The sequence below is a fragment of the Sinohyriopsis cumingii genome, chromosome 4 (assembly GCF_028554795.1).
Source record: "Sinohyriopsis cumingii isolate HCF-2022 chromosome 4, ASM2855479v2, whole genome shotgun sequence".
NCBI lineage: Eukaryota > Metazoa > Mollusca > Bivalvia > Unionida > Unionidae > Sinohyriopsis > Sinohyriopsis cumingii.
In genome coordinates, this window is record NC_142964.1 from 116,943,063 (window position 1) to 116,968,439 (window position 25,377).

General features: G+C 36.4%; 1 protein-coding gene across 1 annotated transcript in view; it reads right to left on the reverse strand.

Annotated features, from left to right (window-relative positions):
• Positions 1 to 25,377, reverse strand: part of LOC149801956 (gamma-tubulin complex component 4-like) — a 66,370-nt gene that overhangs the window by 19,743 nt on the left and 21,250 nt on the right. Inside the window, exons 8-11 of the mRNA XM_089956355.1 lie at positions 14,225 to 14,349; positions 10,242 to 10,398; positions 3,244 to 3,345; positions 2,042 to 2,174 (exon numbers count right to left, since the gene is read on the reverse strand). Of these exons, the coding sequence (XP_089812481.1) occupies positions 2,042 to 2,174; positions 3,244 to 3,345; positions 10,242 to 10,398; positions 14,225 to 14,349 (517 nt within the window). The remainder of the gene's footprint in view (positions 1 to 2,041; positions 2,175 to 3,243; positions 3,346 to 10,241; positions 10,399 to 14,224; positions 14,350 to 25,377) is intronic.

Here is a 25,377-nt window from a genome sequence, read left to right on the forward strand (position 1 = left end):
GTAATGGGTAAAAATATAAAAAAATCTGAAACAGAACTGATCAGCTAGACATTTTCGAGTATAAGCTATGAGTACTCTAATATCTGGCGTTGCTTTAAAGACAGCACTTCCAGTATCGTCACACTGCTGGCCATTCCAGCACTGCCTGCAACGGCGTCCTTTCCCGCACTGTTGCCATCACCGCACTGTTGGCCTTTTCAGCACTGCCGGTATCTCTGGCCTTTCCCATACTTTAGACATCGCCACACAACTGGCCTTTTCCAGCACTATCGTTGCATTATGTCAGTCTTCCACTAACCTGTACCGGCTGCTCCAAAGTCGTGACTGAAACGGCAGATTTCTCATAAAAATCGCTGGTGAAATAATTATATGTTGCTGAATGTAGAGCTAGATGGATGGATCTATCACTAAGATCCCTGTAAACATTGTGTATTTGGCCCATTACGGCCAAGAGGTCTCCATGCTAGGAGAGCTGGGCTGCTGGTAATGTTGGGGTGACTGCCCCAAACAGGAGTCATGGTAAACTTCCATGCTCTGAAGTGGCCTGTAGCACGTTTAATTGATATATGCTAAAATGACACATTACACAAACTAAAGCAGAAACTAGTAATGTGTGAAATTACTAGGTCGCTAAAAACACTCTCGTAACTAACAGATTAGGGAAGTGTCATATCAGAAACCCTTGGCCCTGTTTTAAGACTTATGCTGCATGCATGACAAATAATAATTCTCTCAAAAACAGCATGAAATATAAATAAATTAAGCATTATTATTACACAGCACTTTATATTTCGCTATTAAGAGCTCCATAGCTGACAAATTTCTCAAAATATTAACAGAAATTGTAGAATAAAAGAATAAAACCTGCAGTAGATCGATAAATCTGCATTATAAATGCAAAATTAATTTTGGCTGGGCCCATAGGAACAAAAAAAAACGGGCTGGATTGTCAGAGGCTATTCCACTGTGTTTGTCGCAGAACACAGCAAAGCTAAAAACTGGTGACACTGGTGGTACCAAGGGAAGGTAATGAGCAAGAGTTACTACTCTTTATCTATCTAAAAATAGACAATAAGACGACTTTCATCTTATAGTAGGGCTGGATTTGCAAGGTAGCAAGCTAACATTAATAAGATAATGTGATTAGAGAATGTATTCGAAGGAGAAAAGTTTTTGAATTTCCTAGGTCAAGGATTTGTCAGAGAGATGACCAAACTTGTGGCTGATTTTTACCAACTGTGCAAGGCAGCAAAATGATTTTCTTCTTTAACCTCAATAACTAACCATGTTTAGCATCCACAGTGCTGGCTTAAAGACATGGGTGGTCAGCAATGAAAAAATGGGAAATAACTCCAAAATAAACACCACCTGTAATTTCACAAAATATCAAATTTAAACAATATTTGCAATTAAACATGGTGCACATATTTGTCAGTCTAACATGTGTGACTTACAATGGTTGGAAATAAAATACAAAGTCCATAAACTTTGAAAAATATTGAAATAAATACCAAATAAAAAAATCCCAACTAAGTTTACCAATTTTCTGCAGTCACTGTAACACAATAAATTACCGACTTAAAAATGGTTGGTTTGAAATCATGGAGATTTTTTAAGCAGACTACATGCGACATTTACTCATACCATAGTGAAAGCTTAAACTATTTTACTAATGGTGCCACCTGGCAGTGATCATGAGAGGAAATAGGTAAAAAATCTTTCACCTTTGTCTAACCTGTATACAGACATGAAAATAAAACTTTTGTTGTCTTTCTAGAATTGATGAATCCCATGGTAGTGAAGAAATATTCCTAAAATTCATGTTTTTGGGGAATATATTTAAAGGAGAAAATGGGAGCTAAGTGCCTTTTCCAAGGACACATTGAGGCAGCTGATCTAGGCTGACCTACTGACCCTGTGACCCTTAGATTATAAGCCCGATGCTCCACCAACAATGGTGCCACGGCTCCAAGCTGTATAAAAAATATTTCAAATGGATATAAAATTTTATAAACAGATTGCTATACAACATATTTCTTACTTTTCTAGAACTTTTGGTGTGAAGAAAATATGAAGTGGCCACTCCACTGTATAAGTCAAGCCAAGATAATTCCAGCCATTTTCCACACGATCAGATTGGCTCCAAGCACTGCTACCACTTGCTGAGGGATCTTCTGGAGAATGAGTTAAACTTTTATTATCACTTAACTTATAACTGCATATGTAGAGATGGGCACCTTTAGGATTGTTATAAAATGTCAACATTTCATGGTAGAAGTTCTTGAAAACAAATCAGTTTAGAAAATTACCACCTGAATGAAAATGCACATCAACATAAATCCCACCCACCCCTTTATAAGTCCTAATGAACAAGAGAACTTTATATATAAATATTTTAAATGAGGAACTATAGTAAAATCAAATAGTCAGCCTTGGATTTAAAGAAAAAATTGAAACTTTCAAAACTACTTCATAACATCAAAAATCTGCCATTTCTATTGCCAATTACTCACCTCCACTAATAATCTGCCTAACTGTTGAACAAGAGTTGTCTTGGTTATTTTATCATGAAATTTACCAGAGAATAAAAAATATGTAAGGGTTTTGGATAAAGTATTCTCAATCTTATCTTAAGGGTTTATAATCTGTTCTTCTTTGAATTTCAAGTCTGTGCTATCATCACAAAGAAATGAGCAAATTACCATAACTTATGAGTTGCAAACGAGCATGATGGATATTGTAATACGTTCATTAGCTGTTTGCTCATATCTTATCTGACTACATGGCAATGAATATACACTGATAAAGGACTTTTAATTAATTGCCAGGAGTATAATCTCTGGTAATGGTAACAATGCAAAATGAAGCAAAACAAAGCCTTTCTCTCAGCTTAGAATTTATTGTTAACTACACTAATACTTTTCATTCTGACATTTCAGATTTTGTGTTGTTTCAGAGTTTGTTATTTTACTATAATGTTTATAAATGGAAAGAAGACAAGGTTTGGGACTTGAAAACTCTTTTATAATATAACAGAAATCATTGTTACCAAGTTTGTTAAATCGAGGTTGACTGAATTCAGTGTGTTTTTCCAAGGAAATGTAATAAACAGTTTGATTATTTGCACTTTTTCCTTCTCTTAATGCTTCTCCTAATAACACTTTTCTGCTGAAAAAATATGAGTGAAATTTTATTCTGTTCTCTGCAATAGTAACGTAATCCATGTATATAAAAATATCTTACTTTTGTCTTGTTTGGTGATCACAGTAAGATGGAAGCGTTGTAGAAGATTGTCATCACTAATTAAGACATTCCTTGCTGCCTGCTGAAAAGCCATGTTCACATCTGGAAGAAAAAAGGAATACCAAATGTACTCACTTATGAGTCAAGAGCAATGGCAAAATGCACAGACCCAGATCTGTCATTGCATAAGGCACCAGTAAATTTGGGTCTATGCAGTTTGTTAAGAGTAATCAGCAGAACAGTAGAACAAAAAACATTGATTCTAAGTTGCCAGTGCATTATGTAATGGCAGATCAGGGTCTATATTGTTTGCTGCTTGACTTGACTTCTAAGTGAGTATACAGTCATTGTATAATAAACATAATACATAAAAACTGGTTTGTAAAACAGATATGAGATGAGATGAGATAGCACATTTATATCATTCTAGTTGCAGATCAAATATGATAAGATTTCATTCGACAAACAAGTAAAACAAATTTTTAACATTTTTAAAATAAATTTTTGTACACTGTGATACCTTACACACTATCCTTTTCCTTGCCATGATGTTATGACATGGCATTAAATTTGTGATACTGAAAATATGAGAAAGATTCTTGAAAGTTCATAACACTTGTGTCATGAGAAAGAAGCTATTAATGAGAATGTATTTATAAACTAAAATATTGGCTAATGCTGTATGACTTGATGATTTCAGAACACCAATAAGCAGTGTAGAAGGAATTTCCTGGTCATAGATCAAAATTGTGAGCTGACTGTCACTCAATACTGTCATAATTCTGATGCACTGTAATGGTCCAATTAACTATTAAGACGGTTGCTCACATTATCATCTCTTCAGACTTGCCAATTCTAACAAGACCTTCTCAGTAAGGCAGTTGATTTTTTTCTCTAAGTTAGACCAGTTTTCAGTAAGGTGTAACAATATAATAGTATTGCTAAGTTCAAAAACATGTATTCAAAAAGTTGGTATTCAAAACTGATGCAACAATATTAAACAGGATGTTGAACTTAAAAGTTTTTAAAGTAGAACTACACCTTATTTACTTCTAGCACAGTTCCACAGACTTCATTTTCAAACCTTATGCAGCTCAAAGGCTTGTTGTTATCTCTCAACTTTACATAATTCCTGGATTTTTTTTTCCATTTCACATAATGATGGCAATCATATCCTCGGCCATGAGACATACCAAATTGACATGTGATGTCAAATAATTGTAATTGTATCCCCTCATGGTTTTAATTCACAATAATCTAAATTCCTTTAAAATTCTTCTGTACTGATTAACACTTTTTAAGAAGCTTATTTTCCTTTTTGTCTTCAATATGTACTGCTTGCTGGCTGCCATTAAAAAAAATATCTAAAATTAACAGTCTGATCATGCAGATGCATGAAAAATATATGTGCAGCATCTGAGGTACTACTGTAAAGTTAGACTGGTTTCCTAACTCCACTGAATCTAATAATGAAACACAGATCCAAAACAAAAATGGATGAGCCAATTATCTAGATTTGACCACAACAATAATATTTCCATATTTTTTGCTTTTATTTCATATGTCAATATTTTAATGGTCGATTCTGTAAGACGTAAAGCAAAATCATAAGGGTTGGCAGGTCTGTCTCTTTCATGACATCTGACCATGTCTGAACTCATAGAACAGTATCACTTTATCATAACAGGTGTCACGTAATTGAATAAATCCCTTTATTTATTAAATACATGTGCTTGGGTTTCGTTTTTTTGTTACAATGATACCCAAGTGTGATTTATGTATATTGTACAATATTTCAAAACAGTGGGTTCACTTCATCCTATGCCCCATGTGCAAAGTGCTTTTGATGGGAAAAGCTATATTCATGAAGTGTACAGACGATGTAGGGCTACACTGTCTGTGTATAAATGCCTCACCATAGGATGAAAGCTTTACATTATGGAAAGTCTTGTCAGTGAGCAGTCTACTTAAGGACTTACAAATCTTCAGCTGTAGAGGTACGCGAGTTATTTATTAATTTCTTGTGTATATTATAGGTTATACCTATTGTACTACCATGTTTACTGTGTGCATATTTTCTATGTAACTCTGGCTTGCATAGTATAATGCAAATATTTTCTATTCTTGAATGTGACTTAACAGGAGATTTATATTAGCAATAAAGTTACATTTTATTAAGAAACGTTTATTACCGTAGTATTCTTATCAGAATCGTGTAGGTTCACTTCTGAACCTGTTTAATGCTTTGTAATGTTATGCCAATAATGTAATTTGTACAGCTTACCGTATATAATGTCATTACGTGCTATCTTATATGCCCATTTCATTCTTGGTACATGGTGTCAGATTTATTTTCAGCTGATGAGAGCCACAGCTGATCCATGGTGATCAGAGCAGACCATGGCAACTGTGGAGCTGACCATAGTGGTCAGGGTTGACTGGGTGCCACCTGTACAGCTGACCACAGAAGTTGACTATGAAGGCTGTGGTGCTGATGATGGAGCTGGCAACGGAGATGGTTGAATGGTGGCTGTGCAGCTGATTGAACAGTGTGTTGCTGGTTGAGTAGCAGGTGACTGGGCAATGCTGACTGATTGGTGGGCGCAGATTGCTTGACTGACCAAGGAATTGTATGGTGTTTGGTGACTACCTGTAAAGCTGACTGATTGATTGATCAGTGTGACTGGTAGCCAAGTATGCTAGTGACGGAGTGTTTTGTGTAACTCCATACAAGTAATCTTTTAGCCATGGGCTAATTTTGAGGTTTGTGACACCCAGTGTTTTGGGAATGTAAAGATATTTTGTATGATATCTGTTCCATTGTTTCATCATTTTACTATTGAGTAAAGTACCTCATTTTTCACTATTTGAGTGAATACATCATTTTACTATATGAATAAGGTACATCACTTTTACTATTTGAGTGAAACATATCATACTTTTGTCGTGTGAAATTACCGTAAAACATTTTTGCTATTTGAGAAAAACACATCATTCTTTTCGTGAATCATTAACCTTTGTCCTTGTACTGTGTAAGGTCATGTATTTGTATTTACATTTATGTTACAATATTAGGTTTGTGTGGATTGTGTTAATTTTGTCCAAAATTTTGGTCTTATACACAAATATTAATCATTATTCTTTTTCCATTGAAGTCATTCATCAATAAATATTGTATTATTGTCACCATCAAAAGTGTTCTGTAATAAATTTGAAATCTAACCCAGTTATCTTGTTACAATAGGGACAAACCTTTTGTCCTCCAAGAGGAAAAGAGAGAAACCAACCAACAGCTGGATGGAAGCTAAGAGTGACACTGTCAATGTAACACCAGTCATTGAAAACTACCCCTTATAAACTTTCAAAGTGGTGGGCCTATTAGCTGTCAAGATTCTCTACACAACTTAAGTGCACAATTCTTCTTCATGCAAGGCATCCCTGACAAGATCCAGGTGTGATGGAGATTCCCTGGACACAGATGGTATACAAATGACCTCAACTGCTTGAACAACATTTTCCTGTGCACATCTGTCATGAAATCATGCAGACTGTTAACCCTGAATCTGTCCTATTGGAAAGAAGCAATCAGAACTATTTATGCTAGCCTTTTCATCATCTTCTGGTAAGTTTCAGCATCGAACCTTCTGGGTGGTAAGACATATGTCAACATCCTTACCCATCTGATTGGCAGGGCATGGACAGCCCAGGTCACTGGGTCCAAGAACAGAAAGACAAAGGTGTGGAGTTGTTGTTCTGCCTTATATAGGTCTAGCACTGATTGGCTCCAATAAGCACAAACTCAGTGAAAGATCTTTGAATGGAGAGACCACAGCATACATGAAGCAGCTGGCTTCTCCTTGATAATGAATCAGCCAGGACACAGTCTGCCTGGGATGTATTGGAATTGTATGTTTATATGGTTTTAGGCAACCAACGGAGGAAGTCCCATACCCTTGTGTGATGAGGTAATTTACCACAAATTTCTTTTAATATCAACATTATTTTCCCCTAGATATGCTCACTCCTAGCATGGATCCTTGGAGACTGATGTGAAGAGCTTTCTATTCTACAACCACTTGCTCATAAGTGTTGAGAAGCATGGTAGCAATTGTGCTTGTACCCCCTACTTACAAACTGGTGTCTGCAAGTAGAGAATGTGACTTTCTGCTAGGAGGCTTGCATAGGTATTCTTTGCTGCTAGCTGCTTCCTGCCGTGCCAGTTTAGTATGAAGTGTCTGATTTAGGTCAGTATCAAGTGATCTAAATGACCCAAGATCAGACACAATTTTGCTAGGATGGCCACCTATAGGGGACACATGTAATGGTGGTTGCGACGGATCAAGTCTGCTGCAACAATAAGCTGAGCAAAGAGACAAGAAACTTGCACCATAATGTAAGTCATGACAGATGTCTCCAACTCACAAAAGATACTGCCAATTCATTTTTGCAGGAAGATCAACTAGTTTATTTAGATGAAAAATACGAGAATAGACAATTTCTGAATCCTCCAAATTCACTATCCACCCTAAACTACAAAGAAGGGAGAAGGGTTGTTCATATCCTACACTAAAACTGAACTTAGTGTTTTTGCAGAATAATATCCAGGTATGCTACCATTGTTGTGGAGGACATCCTAAAGTGGGATATGATTTAAGCCAATGTCTTTGTGAAGGCCCAAGGGCTCAGGATGAGGACAAATGGAAGGGCTCTGCATTGCTACATTATCCAGTGATAGTCAAAGTGAAGGATGTTGTTATGTTGTTATAGGGTTTAACGCCATTTTTCAGCACAAGATAGGCTATACATGGCGGCCAGTATTAATGGTGGAGGAAGAACCGGGAAAACCCCGGAAAGAACCACCGACCCACGAGAAGCTACCGGCAAGCTTTCTCACATATCCACATTTGCCGAGCCCGAGACTCAAACCCACGCAGACAGAGGTGAGATGGCAGTGATCCGTGACGGACAGCGCTTTAGACCACTCGGCCACTCGGGGCCCCTCAAAGTGAAGGAACTTTTAAGATACTTTGTGAAGAGGTATATCAATAGTGGAAACTTGTGTTTTCTCTCCCTCCATTCCATCTTGGCTTGGCCAACTAAAACTCACCTGATCAAAAGACTGTTACTGCCGAGAAGTATTTTTGCAGTCTTTATGGCAATGATCACCTCATTTTTTATATGACCCCTGATGAGGTCAAAATGAAGCAGGCACTTACAAAGAAAACTGAAGTGGCAATTCCTATTCTGCTTGCCTTCTTGACTCCTCAATATGACCTCAAACAAATGGGGACACTGAAAGGAAGAGAGCAAAGGGTTGCCATATGGTGGGGTTTGACAGAAGACTGCAAAAGGTCAACTCTTCTTATCAGGTCAAGTGGTGAGCTGCTCTACTGACTACTTTGGCAATGTGGCAGACCAATTCTCAAGCCTGGTAACTCCATGCCTTCCCAGCTTGATGAAAGATTGTTAGTGAAATTAATTCAAGTAGGAATTAAGTTAACACTACATTCCTCACCAACTCTGATGTGGCAGGAAACACGTCTGTCCACCATGTAAGAGATGACAATGGACATATAACAACGGTTGTGTCTTTATCAGAGTCGCAAGCATCAGTATGTGACTCATACCAGCTGAGTGAGAAACTTCCAGGCAAATGACTCATGTAAAAGAAGGATCTCTAATTACCATGGTCATCAATCTTATCTGGGAGATGCCTGGTAATTTCAGCAATATTTGTCAATTGTGGGAAATTCAGAAAGATCCTCATCCTCTTCATCAGTGATTACTTTACCTAAACTTTGTAAGTGGTATTGACTGTCAAAAGAAGGAGGGCATTCACAAGATAACAAAATTCTATATAAATTTCTTCTATTTGTCAAAGTAAAGCTGAAATCTATATTTTCGACAGTCAGACAGGAATGTTCAGGAAGTCTTGCAATCCCATTTGTTTATGGGGGTTTGTCCTCCTCCCCTACTCCTGCAAGCCCTGCATTGCAGTGATGATGCTGTGTAATCACCATGTGTATTGTGGGTCCAACTTGCCAGTTGCAGAAATTATTGGTCCAGGACAGCCAGGTAATAGAATTTGTGAGGTTGGTCTGCCATACTGTTTTCATGTACCTACATGTGTTTCACCAATTTGAAATGACAAGTCATGCCTGTCAAATATGTACACTGGTCAGCTAACTGGCTAAACAGGGTTGGTTGGCAGCCATTACAACATAAAGTGTATGGTACAAGACTTGTGGGCCTAGCTGTCTGGCAAAGCCGGACAGTATTCCTGCATGCCCAGTTTCAAAGGCACTAAGGCCATACAAAGGTATGGGTGGGGGCTTATGCCTAGTTGGCCACCCAAATGGAGTCAAATCTGACTCAGTTTTGTTCAGATGATTGCTGACAACCTCGAGGACAGAGCTACCTGTATATGATATAACATCTGCAATTCCAACAGTGCATGATCAGAATTGCTTGCCACAGATTCCATGGCATTATAAGTGATTGTTGCTGTCATTGTGGCTCTGGAAGTCTTTGACAAGGATGTGGGGACCATTTCTATGAATCCATAATTTTGCTATCTATTCTCAATTTGGATCAATGCTCAATAGGTATATTGCCATCATCACAGCCCTTCTTGCATGTGACTTTGAAATGCTTGTACTTGTGGCACTTGTTTGACATCTCTGAAATGGTCAGGAGAGAAAAAGAAGGGCATACAAATAAAATACAAATTATATTCAGCTGGGTGAACTCACATTACCAGGAATACCTATACAAGAAATGCAAAACAAACCGAAGTTTAATAGCCAAATTCAAAACACATTATTTAAAATGTCAGATGAATTGTACTGATTCATATTGCATGGACAATAACAGACTGTAAAAATATAAATAAAATTACCCAAAACAAAAATGTTCTTAGCATCAGGTGTAACAACCATTTTGACTTAAAAAACATTAAAAAATCATGTGGCATAGTACGTTTGCCAAACTATACACACCATGTTCTGTTGTGCCTGTGGGGTGAATTCTCAGCAGATTCTGTGCCTGATCAATGAAGGCCAGATATAACTCTCCTCGCCCAAGCAGGAAGAAGTCCTTTATGATCCTCAAGTTTCCTTCAAGGTTGGCATCTTCTACTAACATGGTCCACAAGTGCTGAAAATCAGATGAGGTCAATGTTCATTACCAATTTATTATATTCACTTAAAAGGATGGAACAGCATAATATTACTTTAAAATGTACTCATTACTGAACCATACTAAATATACCCATAACTGATCCAAACTGAAATATACCCATTACTGATCCATACTAAAATATACCCATTACTGATCCATACTAAAATATACCCATTACTGATCCATACTAAAATATACCCATTACTGATCCATACTGAAATATACCCATTACTGATCCATACTAAATATACCCATTACTGACCCATACTAAAATATACCCATTACTGATCCATACTAAAATATACCCATTACTGATCCATACTGAAATACAGTCGACTCCGGTTAACTGCACAGCCTCGGGCCCGTCATGAGACTGTGCAGTTAAACGGAGTGTGCAGTTAACCGAAGTACGGTACAGTACAGCTTTAAATCAGCACGGCACGAATATAGGTGAAGAATAACGTAAAAAGATGATTAGAATCCGTCCTTCAACGTTTACTTAAATGAAACAAGAGTCTACAATGAACAGCACTAACGTCATATTGTTGAATCAAACACAACGAAATTTATGATTTCCAAAAGAAATTGGCAATTGATGTCTGAACACAAGTTTTACTAATAAGTTGGTGAATTGCCGACTCTATTTTGTAAAACGGTTCAAACTGCTCACATTCTCTCTGTTCCATGAATCTGTGTAAATTCTGGAGTGACTGTATAGCGACTTTAGATGAAACCTGGTCATCTACTGTGTTGTTGTCATCACTTCTTTCATCATTTTCTTCTTGTTTTGTCTCTGTAAGAGCTGCAACGATGGTTGAGTCTTCAATTTCACCTTCCATCTGAAGACCGCATCTACTGCAACATATTGTTCGAATTCTTCTACATTCATGCCGTGTGGCATTTCGAATGGGGTTTCACCGATATAGGTGGGGTCATCAAGTGACTCGTCATCAGAAGGCACTGAAAAACTGGCCCGCCAATAGCAGTTTGCTACGGTTGACTGTTACATTGCTCCAGGCATTTCTAATCACATGAAGTGCATCTAAAACTGTCAGCTTCCTTGTCTTGTTGGACGCTTTTTCTAAGGGAGATGATCCATCAATGTCTGACAGCAGTTTTCGAATAACAAGCGATCTATAGAACTCTTGAAATTCGCTATAACTCCTTGATCCGTTGGGTGAATCAGTGAAGTTGTGTTCGGAGGAAGGAAAACAATCTTAACATTTGACAGTTTGATGCCGTCACCATGAGCTGCACAATTGTCTCACTGCATAATGATGCTTCTCTTTTGCAAACGCATTTGATTGTCAACGCGCTTCAACCATCTCTTCCAAATTTTCTGTCATTATCCAGGCATTTTTGTTTGCCTCGTACTGTACTGACAGCTTTTTCAAATTCTTAAAATATCGAGGGGATTTGCTTTTGCCAATCACCAAGGCATCCAGATTTTCACTACCATCCATATTGCATGCAAGCAAAATTGTCAAACGATCTTTGGCAATCTTACATCCCGGTACTTCTGCTCCTTTGAAAGACAAAGTCCAATCAGGTAATGCCCGCCAGTACAACCCGGTTTCATTGGCACTGAAGATGTCTTTTGGTTGGTAGTCTTTAAGACTTTTGGGTAGAACATCAATTACCCATCGTTCAGCTCCAAAGTCGTCTGCATCCTGTTTTTCACCGTGTTGTCGTTTAAATTGAATTCCGTTGCGCATTTTCCATCTTTCCAACCATCCATGTGTTGGTTTGAAATCATGCAAACCCGAACCATTTGCCAATTGATTAGCTTTTTCAAGCAACAGTGGTCCACTTATCGGAATCTGTCGACTGCGAGCTTGAGCGAACCATTGTAACAGCGCTTCTTCAACATCTTCAGACTTGCCACCTCGTTTGCGCTTCCGAGAAGGATTGCTGTTATTTTGCCAGTCTTCAAAGATCTTCTTGTTCTTGAGGATTCGCGAAATCACACTGTGACTAACACCAAACTCAAGTGCAACAGAGGCCTGACTTCTGTTGTTCTCAACGCATTTTATGACCTCAAACCTTTGAGCTAACGTCAGGGATTTACACTTGCGACTAGTCATTTTAGACTCAAAAATAAACGCTCATAAATTCAAGGCTGAACTTCCGATGAGTACCCCCAAGTTCAAATCACAGTTTAGAGCAAAGTTTCCTATGCTGAACTATGATTGTTCCCACGCTATTGCTCCCTGGTGAACGGGAATATACATCTACCATATCTACCACCTATGGCGTCCTTTACATGTCAATCATTTACGAAGTCGCATTTACTGGCTTAATTGTCGGCTTATTTGAAGCGCTACAGCAGTGGACTGGCAATAACTAATCCTGACTATACATTGTGCAGTTAACCGGAGAAAAATTGTATTGAATAATGTGCCACAGGCAGAACATTTATTGTGCTATTATCCGGAGTGCGCATTTAAGCGAAGTGCAGTTATCCGCAGTTTGTTCCCATTGAAAAGCATTGGGAAAAAATGGGACCGGCATGACTACGTGCAGTTATCCGGAGTGTGAAGTTAACCGATGTGCAGTTAAGTGGAGTTGACTGTATACCCATTACTGATCCATACTGAAATATATTGATTACTGATTCATACTGAAATATAACCATTACTGATCCACACTGAAATATACCCATTACTGATCCATACTGAAATATACATATTACTGATCCATACTGAAATGTACCCATTACTAATCCATATTGAAATATACATATTACTGATCCAATCTGAAAAAGACCCATTTCTGATCCAAACTGAAATATACCCATTAATGATTCATACTGAAATATACCAATTTCTGATCCATATTGAAATATACCCATTTCTGATTGTTCCTGAAATATATCTATTACTGATCTGTATTAAAATATACCCATTACTGACCCATACTGAAACATACCCATTACTAATCCATACTGAAATATACCCATTATTGATCCATACTGAAATATACCCATTATTGATCCATACTGAAATATACCCATTATTGATCCATACTAAAATATACCCACTTCTAATCCATACTGAGCTATACCCATTACTGATCCATACTGAAATATACCCATTACTGATCCATACTGAAAAATATCAATTACTGATCCATACTGAAATATACCCAATACCGATCCATACTAAAATATACCCATTACTGATCTATACTAAAATATATCCATTAGTGATCCATACTGAAATATATCCATTACTGATCTATACTAAAATATATCCATTAGTGATCCATACTGAAAAATACCTATTACTGATCCAAATTGAAATAGACCCCATTACCGATCCATAATGTTAATAATTTGTAAATTACAATAGACATTGCAAGTAACCAAAGAATGAAAACAATTCAGTTATCTAACAAACAGTCAATACAATAATCCCTTGTGTATAAATATGTACTTAAGCAGAATATTTTTACAGAAAGTGGGATCAGTTCATGCAAATAAATGAATTCATTAAAATGTCATCAGTTATCAAAACAATTATTTTAAAATACAAAAATGTTACATACAGATCAATCAATGCTTACAAAATTCATACTTTATACACTTCTCAAAAATCAGGTCATATACCCAGCAAGACCATCCAACTTTAATGAAATATGGTCCTATAAGTGATAGAGATGGGAACGAATAATGCATTAGAAAAACAGGTACAGAAGATCTGGTTTTAATTAAGACAAAAAGTTGGTTATAGCAAGAAATACTATTATTCTGCTTGCAAAATTGGTTTATTAGTCTACTTTGTTTCACAAATGTTGATCTTACCGCAGCAACATGAGTTCTGATTTTATCAATCAAGGCTTCAAAAGTCATCAGGTTAAATTCAGACTCTCTAGAAAGTTCATGTAATGCTTTGGCAAATTCTTCTTCTTGGCTCTTCAAGATGCTGCCTTAAAATGATTAATGAATTGCAACAAATTAAACATTTACAGTTTCTTAATGGGTAGTTACCATAAGCAAGAATTACTACGTTATGTATATTCAAAATGAGAATTTCAAACAACTTTCTTACTGCTTCCTTGGTAAGAATGATATATTCACAGAGTATTAAGCAGGAATCAGACCAAAATTCAGTCATAATATCTTGAATGTTTTTTTAAAAAAAAGAAACAGGCCTTATCTATTAAGATATTTGCAGGATCTCCAAAAAAACATTTAAATTCTCAAACATTTTCATCATGAATGAGAAACCTTCAAAAGCTTTGACTGATCTGATGTTCCATTGGCTGAAACCATCTGATATTCTGGAGCAATAACAAGATTTTCAAGAGGGCCACCATGGCAGAGATATTGGATGTAAAGTTAGTACAGTTTTCATTTAGGACCAACCAAACATTATGTCTTTTGTTGAAAACCCTGTCCATTTGGAGACGTAGCAAAATAAACCAGATTTTCAAGATAACTGTTGTGGCAATCATACTGAGTACAACATTGGCACAATTTTATTTGTAACCAATTAGATATTCCAAAAATCCATTGTTGAAAATTCCATTTTAATATGACCATCTATTCAGAAGGTGTAACAATAATATTTTCAATATGGTCATTGTGGTATCCATACTGGATGTCAAATCAGCATCATTTTCATTTAGGACCAACAAGACACCAAAAGAAGTCTTTTGGAGAAACCCCATGTCAAAATGGTCTTCTATCTGGGATTAGCAGCAATAACAATATTTTCAAACTGGCACAATTATTGGCAGTCAGACCAGTACTATTCTGATTTTGGACCAACCTGATACCACAAGAAGTCTTTGGTGAAAACTCCATTAGGATAAGACTTTTCCATTCAGGGAGAGTGGAAATAACAGGATTTTCATGGAAGATGCTATGGTAACAATAATGATTGGCACCATTTTTATTTAGAACCAAGTAGACATCATATGAATCTTTGGGTGAAAACTCCATGTTAATATGATCATCCATCCAGAAGGAGTAGCAATAGCAAGATTTTGAAGATTGCTGCCAGGATGGATATACTGGATACAAGATCAGCATTATTTTACACTTAGGTCTGGCTTATTGTTTTACAGCACAACAATGCATGTAGGTTATTTCGTATGGCAACTGGAGTAAAGTGCCTTACTCAAGGACAAACCAAAGTAGCTGAGTTGGGCTGATCTGATTGTGTGATTTCATTTAGGATCAACCAGAGATCATAAGAACCGTATGTTGGTATAACCATCCATTCAGAAGTAGTGACACCAAGAATTTTCACCAAAGCCACTGTGGTGGCTACACTGAATGTCCTAGTTTTCATTAAAGATCAATTAGACCACTGTCTGTCTGTCTGTGTGTGTATGCATCCGTGTGTGCATGTGTGTGTGTGAATTTTGCTATCGATCCCCCAGGTTTAAAGGAGTGGTGATAACAAAATTCTGCTAACAACTGGACAGACAATGGATGATGGATATCCATCCTATAAGCTCTTCTGGTCTATGAGCAGAAGAGATAACAGAAATGATTCCATGTATTAAGTTTTAAAACTAAATATATTTTTTTTTTTACCATTACTCCCCCAGACAAAATTATAACATTGTTTTAATTATCATAATCAAGACAATGTACAACCAGTTCCCAAGATTTCAAAAAAATTCTCACTCAATTATGCAAACTCCAACTCTTTTAAAAACTCTGATGTTTGATTCTTCAATAATTAGATTTTAGAAAACCCAATTTCAGAAATTTTTATAAGATTCAACATTAGTTCATGATACATCAGAATTCTTCATCAATTGGACATTAGTGACTCAGATGTCTCAAATTCTTCATTGATTTGGATATTAGCAACTGCGTGTCTCAAATTCTTCACTGATTGGACATTAGTGACTCAGATGTCTCAAATTCTTCATTGATTGGATATTAGCAACTCCATGTCTCAAATTCTTCATTGATTGGACATTAGTGACTCAGATGTCTCAAATTCTTCATTGATTGGATATTAGCAACTCCGTGTCTCAAATTCTTCATTGATTGGACATTAGTGACTCAGGTGTCTCAAATTCTTCAGTGACTGGATATTAGTAACTCCGGTGTCTCAAATTCTTCATTGACTGGACATTAACAACTCCAGTGCAGGGATCGTCCTGGGCTTCGCCAATGTCGCAAATTGAGATTTTTTTTCCTTATTGGCGATAAAAATATCCCATCTGGCGATTTTTTTGGCGACAGACTTTTTGGTTATTTAATTTGTACATACAATCATGGATTTGGACTGGATAAATTAAAAGGGAGAATGAAAGGAAGCCACAAACTTGACTAAGCAATGCATATGAATCAATCTGTTACACAAACAATCCTTTGTTCGTATTGACAACCCCATCTTTACCATGCATTGTTACATCATAATCTGCTTATGCTGACATCTGGGCTGAGTACTGTATGCTGTGATACAGTCAATCATGCTACCGAACTATACCTACAACTGACCGACTTCTGAAGACGCGAATAGAACAGATACAATTAATTGAATGGCTAATCCTTCTGTTGTTTTTTTTTTTGTTGTTGACATATACCAATACAATAGTTTTGCTGAACCTTCATAGAAAACTTATAACCTTTGAAGTACCGACTACTGCGTATAAATACAAAGCAAATGGAAAAAATCTCAATCACAATTATATCTGTCGCCAGCGCAGCATTTTACTCATTGATGTTTTCCTTTTGCCATCAATCCGTGTTACAGCTGCAGAGACTTAAACTCCGCAACAAGAAATAGCAAAAAAAACAGTTTTGCATAATTAATAATAATTATTTATTTCTCAAAATACAGGAGTGAAAGAATCCCTAAATTGGGTGTGAATTTATGCTTATATATACGGCCCAATATTGCCAGGTGTTGACTCCTGTAAGTTTCATTCGTGGGAATGGAGATCCTATTTTGCTTGTCGAGAAAATTTATACAGCATTCAGTGATCATTCTTGGGATTTAGGAAGCAATTCACTACAAGCTTTGTGAAGCTAGCCATAAGGTTGGGGGGGGGGGGGCTGCTGAGAGACTACTGGTGTCACCTGTCAGCACTGTAGACTGTGAACATGGATTCAGTAAGATGAACCTCATAAAAACTGACATCAGAAATAAACTCTGCATCTCATCTCTCGAGAATTTAATGAGAATCAGCATGTACAGACGTGAAAAATTAGACTTTAAAACTGCATTCAACAAGTGGGCAGCCCTAAAATCGCGACGGATCTTCATGCAACACTTTGTAACCTTTTGTTAATGCTTGTTGTAATTAGAGTATTAACTAACTCATCTTTTGTAATTTTCATTGCCTGTTACATTAACAGACTAAATTAACACTTGAAAAAATGTACACTACTTGTTCTGGCGACACTTTTTGAAAATTGGCGACAAAATATTGAGGTTGGCGATTTTTTTGGCGACAGCTTTTTAAAAGCCAGGACTATCCCTGCCAGTGTCTCAAATTCTTCATTGAGTGGATGTTGCCAAAACACATCAGAAATTCTTGACCAACTGGACTAATCAGTGGTTACCAATTTTCCAGGATTTCATATTAGCTACAACCCAAAAATCTGAGTATCTAACAAACAATTATTAACTTGTCAAGACATCAGGACTTCCATTTGCAATTCTTGAATTTCAACACTGAACAATGACCAATCTGTCAAGACAATATAACTCCTATTTGTAATCCTTGAACTTTAGTACCTGGCAAATAATCACCAATCAGTGAAGACAACAGGACTTTCATTCACTATCCTCAAAATTCAGTATCTAACAAACAATGATCTGTAAAGGCAATGGGACTCTCATTAACAATTCTGGGATTTCAGTATCTGACAATGAACAATCTGTTAAGACAAATAGAACTTCCATTCACAATTCCCAAATTTCAATATCAAACAAAGAAATATCAATCTTTCAGGACAAACATTTTTCAACCACAATCCCTGAATTTCAATACCTAACATACAATGATCAAGCTGTCAAGACAACAGGACCACCATTTGCAATCCTGGAATTAAATTAATCTGTCAGGACAATAGCACTATTATTTACAATCCTGGAATTTCAGTAGCTAACAAACATTTCCAATCTGCCAAGACAATATGACTCTCACTGCAATCCTTGAATTTCTGAACATAATAAAAAAATTATCAATCTGTCAAGACAATAGGACTTTTATTTATATTCCTGGATTTTATGTAAAAAAATTTAAACTTCTGCAAGACCACAAAGCCAAGTGTTCCACAGGACATGGAGTCATCTTACCTGTGAAGGGCATTATGATTCTGCTTACACAGGTGAAAAAGGAATACACAGCATATCAGGGTACCAACTCTACACAGGAATACTCTACATACCGGGTACAGGCTTTACACAGGAATACTCTACATACCAGGGTACAGACTTAACACAGGAATACACAAAATATCAGGGTACCAACTTTACAGAAATACTCTACATACCAGGGTATAGACTAAACACAGAAATACTCCACATACCAGGGTACAGACCTTACATGGGAATAAATAGCATATTACGTGGTTCCCACGCTTTTCTAAATATAAATTTCCAGGTCTTTTCCAGTTTTTTTCTGGGATGAAGTTAATTTTTTCAAGGTTAACATATGACCATTACTAAATGGAATTAAAGAATATTTTGGATTATAAAACATTTTCCAAATTTGAAGACGTTTCTCTTTCAAGACTCTCCAAAACATAAATGTCAGAAAAGATGATCATGTACAAAACCACAAAATGAGTCACATGAAACAAATCTGACTATAATCCTATAAATTGGCATTTAAAGCCATTTCAATGTACAGAACACAAATTCTAACTTTACTTTGTTGACCTGCATTATGCTGCTATGTGGAAACAAAATAATAAGCATAAATTATTTTGTTTCCTTTCAAACCTTTAATTCTAAAGGATTCTAGAGCAATATATGTGCATGTTATACAAAGTAAACATTTCCTATGACAGTATGACCTCCCCCATAAACACAAAGTATTAGAATCTTATCTTGTAACGAAAAAAGTTTAACCCTGAATTTATGTGTGCCAATAAAATCAGAAACAAGATTTTTCAACAAACCTAAACTTCTTAAGATGATTTGGTTAAAAATTCCATCATTTAAAGACTTTTACAAAGGGTTGATTTAAATTTTGACAAAAGACCTTCAAAATTATATATTGTTGTATAAACAAGGAATTAATTTTTTGTAACGTCAACTTGTCTTCTTGTAGTTCAATACCCAGTCCCAAAACCTGTACTGATTCATGGGCTCTTATCATTTCTTAATATATAATAAAAGGGACAAAAATTTCCCTTTTCTCCTGCATTCTATTTAACATCTGAAACCAATGCTTCAAGCTACAAGTCACTGTGTAATAGTTTTGCACCAAAGTTCAGCTCAGAGATTTGAAATTTTTCTAATCCAGGTTTCCTCCAAACATTCCAAACCCATTTTTCACACTTGGACATTTAGGATGGATTGTGGGTTCAGAGCAATTACAAATAAAAAATTTAGAATCTGCTGCCACCGTAAGATATATCAACTTATACCTGCATGAAATCGACAGGAAAATTATTTATTTTCTCAAAAATGGCAAGTATTATAATTGTTATGTCTTCAACCCACTGATAGACTAGACGAAACTCAGCATAGATGAAACCTGACCCAGTACTCACCATTTGTGTTAATAGTCACATGACTTCACAACTCTCAAACAACGACATCAGAAGTCCAATAGTCTGATACCTTTCATAAAAACCAGAAAGAACATATAATTCTCAACATATTTATTTCGAGAACAACTACAAGAAACTTGGCCAGTCTGATTCTGCAAGCAGAGTAGTCTGTTTCCCTGCTTCATATGCTCCCTGTGTAAGACAGCACATGTCAACGTGGTAGTCTGTGATACAACAAAATTCTGGAAGTTGGTTTCAGAATAAATATAGAGAATTTTGTGCTCTTTCGTTTTTGTATTTTTATTACAACCAGCATACAACTTTCATATTAAAAAAAATTCTACAATATTTGCAAATGGCGGTTGTGAGATTCTGTGTGCTTGTTTGACTAGCAATCGAAATCGCTAGTACCAGCTCAAATTTCATTGATGCATTAGTTTTATCATCTTTCAGCAGATTAAAGACATAACGATTTTAATAATTGCAATTTCTGAGAAAATAAATCATTTTCATACCGATTTCATGCAGGTATAACTCGATTTAACAATGTTTAAGTTTGCTAGCTCATCCGCTTAGCGGCTATGCTTTAATGCCACCATACTGGCCTATTGTGATGCTAGACTGGTTTTCATACCTTCCCTATAAAAAAAGATACGGATATCGAACTGTGAAACAAAAAGTCTACTAGACGAATCTAATCCACTGAGCATTTGGATTGTTTCAACAAATATATTTATGGCAAACACCCAAATGATCCATACTGCAACCTCCTAATATTCTGGCTAGAACTCGATAAATTTAACTCACAATTAGTTCAGCTACGACTCAATTATGTAAATGTTTCAGGCGTCAAGTTGTGGAGGAAAATTCCTGGGGTTTTCCCAGACTTTTGACAATGTTTGCAAAATTCAAGAACTTTTCATGGTTTGGAAAAAAATTATCACTTCTCCTGACTTTCTCCTGGTTTCCCGGTAGCGTGGGAACCCTGATATTAGCAAACAGACTTTACACAGGAATACACAGCATATCAGGGTGCTCACATTACACACACAGAAATAACTTGAGATATATAGAAATATTATCCCAAAGTTAAAGTTAAAATTGAATCAAAGAACCTTAACAAAGATGCTACTGTGGATGCAGACACCACTTTTAGTGTCATTGCTGGAAAAATGATACATATGTCTCAATACATGTGAGACTAACAGAGTCCATCATAAGCAACAGTTTGAGATGGTAAATCCCACCATAGGGTCAGAATTTGTGGGCAGGAATGTGACTTGGTAGAGTTCCTGCCCACAATTCCTGATTTCCTTATCTCACACCAACACAGATGATAGGTTATTATTATCTCATTTCTAATTATAAACATATTCAGACCATCAGGCATCTTCAATAGCCAAGGTTCCAATGTGCTAACCCTACCTACACCATGGCAAATTGGTCAGATATTTGCGTGCTTCAGGTCTGTGAATTTCATCTGATGCATTGGCAAGTCACCACATCCAATCAAAAGCAAGCTGTTTAAATTTGAACACTGTTCCTACTAAGGGTGTAACGATATACCGAAATACAAAATGCCCAAAGTGGTATATCACGATACGAGTATAGTAATACTGGTATACCATTTTTTCTTCTTCTTAACCAACATTAGCCCATCCGGAACTAGCTTTGAGCACACCAATGTCTTTTATTAGGTTTAATGTAGTTATCAAAATGGCAGCTTCTGTGTATGAGCTAGTGAAGAACCCAAGAGCAAAGATTTATGTTTGGAATAATTTTTCACTATAAAGGGAGTTTAGCACTAATACAATAGACAAAACTGTTGCTGTGTGTAATAATATGTGCAAAACTGAAATCAAGCACGCAGGTGGTAGGACAAACCTCTCGACTCATTTACGGTGTTACCATCCATCGGTACTTTCCATAAGTACTGTGCAACAGAGTGACACAACCTCTAACACAACAGCCAAAGGTTCCATTAAAAGTGTACATACTGTTTCAGATCGACAACCAAAGATTGCGGATACGCTAGGTACACACACTAAATACAAGTCTTCATCACCAAGATCCACAGCTATCACTCGTGCCATTGCTAGTTTCATCGTTCACAATTTACATCCATACAGTGTTGTATCAGACAAAGGATTTTTAAACATGGCATCGGTGCTTGATCCACGATATGTTGTGCCATCTAGACAGGTCTTCTCTGAGAAAATTATCCCAGATATGTATTTACAAGTCAAGGATGATGTAAAAGCCTGCTTGCATGTAGCATCTAAAGCTGCATTAACAACTGATGGTTCGACTTCCAGAGCAACCGAATCATATGTTACAGTAACTGCATGTTTTATTTCTCTTGATTAGAAACTTCAGAGTTATGTGCTACAAACATGGGCTCTACCCGAGAGTCACACAGGTCCAAATATTGCTGCAGTTCTGCTGTCAGCTATTAATGAATGGGGAATTCCATCCAATCCTCCACTGGTAACTGACAATGCTTCAAACATGGCAGAAGCAGGATGTAACCCTCATATTGGTTGCTATGCACACACTTTAAATTTAGCTGCCCAAAAAGGACTGAAAATCAATGATGTTAGCAGACTTCTTGGCAGGATCAGAAGAATTGTAAACTTTTTTCACCGCAGTGCAGTTGCTACAGGAATACTCAGAGACAAAATTGAGCTCCTAAACTTACCAAAACACAAACTAATTCAAGACGTTTGTACCCGATGGAACTCAGCAGCTGACATGATTGAAAGGTTTCTGGAACTACAACCAGCTGTATATGCTGCCCTAACCAGCAAAGAGGTGCGCAGTGTGAACAAAGATGTAAGTATCTTGTCGGAAACTGATATTAGTAATGCTGAATAAGTATTGGCATGTTTGAAACCACTACAGACAATCACAACAGTGTTGTGCAAAGAAGAAACACCCACCATATCGATCATTTTTCCACTGCAGAATCAGCTGTTGACTACACTTATGGCACCGTCCGACCATGATTCAACATTGATGAAATACATGAAAGCAACTATTGTGAATGATCTTTCGACCAGATATGAAGGAAACAAGGATTTCCTCCAGATAGCAACTGCTCTGGACCCCTGGTTCAAAAACCTCCCTCTGGCTGCATCCACTTCTTACGAACAGAATCAGCCAAAGAAAAGTTAAACAGGTATGCCAACAGGATTCAGCTACTGATGTTACACCTCTTCCTGCATTACCAGCCTTGTCAGCTGAGGATATCAGCACAACTACATCTCACCAAATGAAAAGAATAAGATGGATGAAGATGCTTCTGACGCATCCACATTAGCTAAAGTTGACTCTGTTTCTGTCTTATCTACATCTGCTGATGCTTGCATTGCTCCAACAGATGAAAGTTCTTTTTCTCCAAAGATAACTAATGCTGGTCTTGCTTCCATTTTTGGAGATGTATATGTTGTGAAAGTGGAGAAAAATACTAAGACTGTTCTTGAAAAAGTAACTGAAGAAATAGAGAGCTACAAGGATCAGGAGTCCATTCCTCTTGCCCAGAACCCATTACAATGGTGGCGAGATCATCAACATCAGTTTCCTGTGTTATCCAGTCATGCAAGAGAGTTGCTCTGCATACCAGCAACATCCGTCTCTTCTGATAGTCTTCACTATTGCAGGAGATATTGTTTCAAGCCAAAGGGCAGCAATCAGTGCGTAGAATGTGGATATGCTACTATTTCTGAAGAAGAACATGACTATATCTTAATGTCTTCTTTGTAAACACAATGAACTCTGGACTTTGATGGATTCACTTAGGAGGGCTAGGACACATAAACAAGTTTCTCTAGAAAAATGTTAATTTGCTAATCCTTTGTTTCAAACACAGCTAAATAAGCTGATATTTTCAATTTTGTCCAGCTGTAAAAGACTTTGTTTTATCTAGTCACATTAAATATTGTGTTCTTTCTTGTATTAGAGAAATATAGTTTGACAGTGTTGCCAAGTTATAGATGAAAACAAGGGGTTTACATCAGTGATCAAATTATATTAATAGTTTAATTTTGATAATCACAAAAATACTGTCTCTAGTCAGCCAAATTAGGTTCTTCTGTGATTTGATTTCTGCTGCCTATTAAATAATTAGTCTCTCAGGTTCAAACCAAGAAAGGTTTTATTATTAATTTACTATATTATTCATTTTTCTAATAAAAGTAGGATATTTATCAATGTGATAATTTGTGATTATGTGTTGTTTTTCTTGTGTTTTTCCCTTGTCATGCAAGAAATGAATCTTTACAGCATTATGATTTAAAGACTTTCTAATCAGGCAAAATAATTATATAACTCTTTTCCAGTATTTTTGTTTCTTGCTTATAGAAGTTTTCACATGTTGATATATTTATTGTTGTCTAAACAAGTGATGTGATTATTACAATTATTGGGTGTTTTGGTGGAATTAAAAGCAAGATGGTTTCATTTTCTTCTTCATATTTTATTAAATGCAGGGAAATTGCTCAATATTTCAGTACAAAATACGCAGAATCAACATTCAAGTCATAAATGCTATCAATGACCAATACATATTGATACGTATCGCAATACAGACATGCCATATTGCAATATATTGCAATACATATTTTCCTAGTAATACTCACCCCTAGTTCCTACAAAATCAAGACAAGTGGAACAGACAGGTGGAATGAACTCATTAAATAAGCAATTTCCACTGCTGGTCCATGTTTGTATAAATACATCCTTTCCCTTAAATACACATCTAATGGCTTCTCTCTGGTGTATAGTCATACTTTTGCTGTTGAACTTACAAAGTATCTGTCTGAAGTCACTTACCTCCACCATTTTCAGTTGATGTACAATGCATCGCTGTTACATGATATTGGTTAGATGGCTTTGTATAATAAGGGAGACAACTCATGAAATCCAATAGATGCCATTATGACGAAGCTCCTAAATATCTGTACGATATGCGAAGGAGTAGGTTAGCACATCAGAACCTTAGCTAGCGAAGATGATCACCAGGGGCAATGTAGTTATAAAAAGGATCAAGGCTAATATTTTCTGAAAAGCATTATGTCACGAGATAGAGTTTAGTCTACAACATAAAGTTTATTATAAAAAAGGAATTTCTGTTTTTAAACAAGAAAATCTTGCCTTTTCAATATTCACAAGGAATTTCATCTTTTTTTCCTTTGAAAGAATTTCTGTTTTCAAAAAAGGAAAATCTTGCCTTTTCAATATCTGAAAGGAATTTCTATTTT